Source organism: Belonocnema kinseyi, chromosome 3 (assembly GCF_010883055.1).
Source record: "Belonocnema kinseyi isolate 2016_QV_RU_SX_M_011 chromosome 3, B_treatae_v1, whole genome shotgun sequence".
Taxonomy (NCBI): domain Eukaryota; kingdom Metazoa; phylum Arthropoda; class Insecta; order Hymenoptera; family Cynipidae; genus Belonocnema; species Belonocnema kinseyi.
The window spans coordinates 59,285,256-59,287,749 of record NC_046659.1 but is presented as its reverse complement, the minus strand read 5'-3'; the positions used below and the strand labels follow the sequence as shown (position 1 = coordinate 59,287,749).

The 2,494-nt window shown below is 36.2% G+C and overlaps 1 protein-coding gene across 1 annotated transcript; it reads right to left on the bottom strand.

Moving 5' to 3' along the window:
* Window positions 1-1,831: 1,831 nt before the first annotated feature.
* Window positions 1,832-2,299, bottom strand: LOC117169844 (protein GVQW3-like). Its single transcript, XM_033356352.1, has one exon. The coding sequence runs from the start codon at window positions 2,297-2,299 to the stop codon at window positions 1,832-1,834; it is 468 nt and encodes a 155-aa protein (XP_033212243.1).
* Between the last annotated feature and the right edge of the window lie 195 nt (window positions 2,300-2,494).

Sequence of the window (2,494 nt, the reverse complement as noted above, 5' to 3'; positions counted from 1 at the left end):
GTAAAAAAGTTTCAGATTTCGAGTTTCAGACTTATAAATCGCTAATATAAGAATTTAAAACAAAATTTATTTTTAACTTCTCATTCACATTGAGTATCTCGTCTAAAAATGAACCCCTGCTGAGGAAAGCCAACCCATCTCAGGAAAAACGTAGCGTTGACGAACAAAGCGCGGCAGGCGAAAAAATTTCATTGTCAAACCTGCCCTTACCTGAAGAGTGAGAAAAAAGTTTGCTCACCTCTGGTCTAAAGCAGTGGTCGGCAAACTTTTTGCTTACTTTTCAGGTATGGTCAGGCTCCACCCGACTTAATTTTTTCTACTACTTTTCGGTCTATTCATGTGCTTTAGTGTGAGTGAGCTTACTCTAGCCGGTGCACACGAATTGCGCCAGCGGTCAGAGTTTTACCTGCTTGCCAGGCGGCCCTCGTCCTTTACTTCCTGAATTGCGCCAACTACCAGAATACAATACCTATCCGACTAATAGAGTGCTCCTCCTACTTTTTCCTGGATAATTTTGAAATAAATTGACCCTGTCATTTTTGACTGATGAAAATTAAAATACGATATCTACATTTTCTTAATTTTGCAATTAGTAATTTAGAAATATTATTTTCAAAATCTACTATTTTCGACGACTCAAACGATATTTTATTAGCTTTAATGAGTCCAAATTTGGATTAATATATTAGAAGAGAAACGCCGTAACCAGAATCTACCATTTTTTCAGCTCTTTGGAAACTTATAGAAATATCGACAATACAATGTTATTATTATAAAATAATTAATATTTTAATAACATTTTGAACAAAATGAATTAGCTGAATAATTAATTAAATACTACAAAGCATGAAAAGCCTCAAATGATCATTTTCTTTAGGGTTTCAGGACAATTTTTCTACAGGTTTTTTTGAAAATGAACCAAATTTCGTAAATTTCAAAAACAAGTAGAATATTTAAATTAAAATTAAATTAAATTTAAATTTAAATTGAATTCCAGTAAAAGCTGTGAAGAAATTGACAAAGAATTTTAAACCCTAAAGTATTTTTTTAAATGCAGATTTTAGTTCAAGATTTCAGATCAAGACTTTAAAAGAATTCTAAAAGGTTTCCAGTGAATAAAAAGGTTTTTTCATTGTTTTATGAAATCAGGGGGGCATTTTAAACATGAGTTATCGTGTACAGAACTTTAATCTAAATGTTAACGCTCGAGTTAAACAGTTTCATCAATTGGAAAAAAAATAATTAATAAGAATGTTTTTATATTAATATTATTGATATATTCGTATAATTATATTAATAAGCATATCATTAATTATATTATTTATATTATCATTATTATTATTCATTTCCAAATAATCAAAAAGATGTAATTATAAGTATGGTATCAAAATAATTAAAAATGAATTATTAAACAATATATTCCATGATAGTAAATCAATTTATTAGTCCAATTAGTCATTAAAAGTTAAATTTCCTTTTTTTAAGTTCTTTTAAATAAGTTTTCCAAGGGAAAGAAGTTGTGAATAATTTTCGTCGATTTGATTGGTTGTACTAGTTTCTAAAATATACAGGGTTCGTTATAAAAGTAATGCGCATGGGTTCCGGGAAAAAATTATTTATCTCACTGGTACAAAAGTTTTAAAAATCTTCAAAGTAGTCTCCCTTGGACAAGATACACTTGTGTAGGCGTGATTTCCATGCCTCGAAAGCGGCCGCAAACTCCTCGGCCTGAATGGCCTTCAAAAATGATGTAACATGGGCTTTGACGTTGTCCAAAGTCCCCCAATGGTGGTCCTTAAGGTCTTGCTTCAAGCGGGGGAATAAAAAAAAGTCACACGGAACCAGGTCCGGGCTGTAGGTCACTTTCTATCAATTCCAACAATGCTTCACAGCGCAAAACTCGGAGGTCCTTTTGTTCTTGAGTGAGCACTTTTGGTACCAGCTTTGCGCACACCTTTCTCATCGCCAAATCTTGCGTTATTATCCCGTGCACTGCAAATGTACTAATGTCTAGGGTGTCTGCGATTTGTTTGATACCTAATCGACGATCGGTGTCCAAAAGTTTCTGCACACGCTCCACGTTAGCGTCGGTTCGCGCGGTTGTTGGTCGTCCAGAGCGTTGTTCGTCGGCGACCTTGGTTCGACCCTCTAAAAATGCCTTATGCCAGCGTCCTGACTGCGATCTTGATATACAGTCACCCTTGAAGGCTTCTCGAAGCATACCGTAGGTTTCAGGTGCATTCTTGCCCAAGCGCACACAAAACTTGATCGCGTGCCGCTGCTCGATCGAACCTTCCATGAAGCCGTGTTACACGTTTCGAAAACACCTTATGCGCGAAATCACTTCCACTCGCTCCCAGAGCTCGGAGCCAACTGCCGCCAAGCACACTGTGACCCAGAGCTGCCAGATCGTGGATGGAAATTACCCCCACCATACCTACCGTTTGGGAGCCGCAAAACAGAAAGTGCATGATTACCACTGTGAGTTCGTATG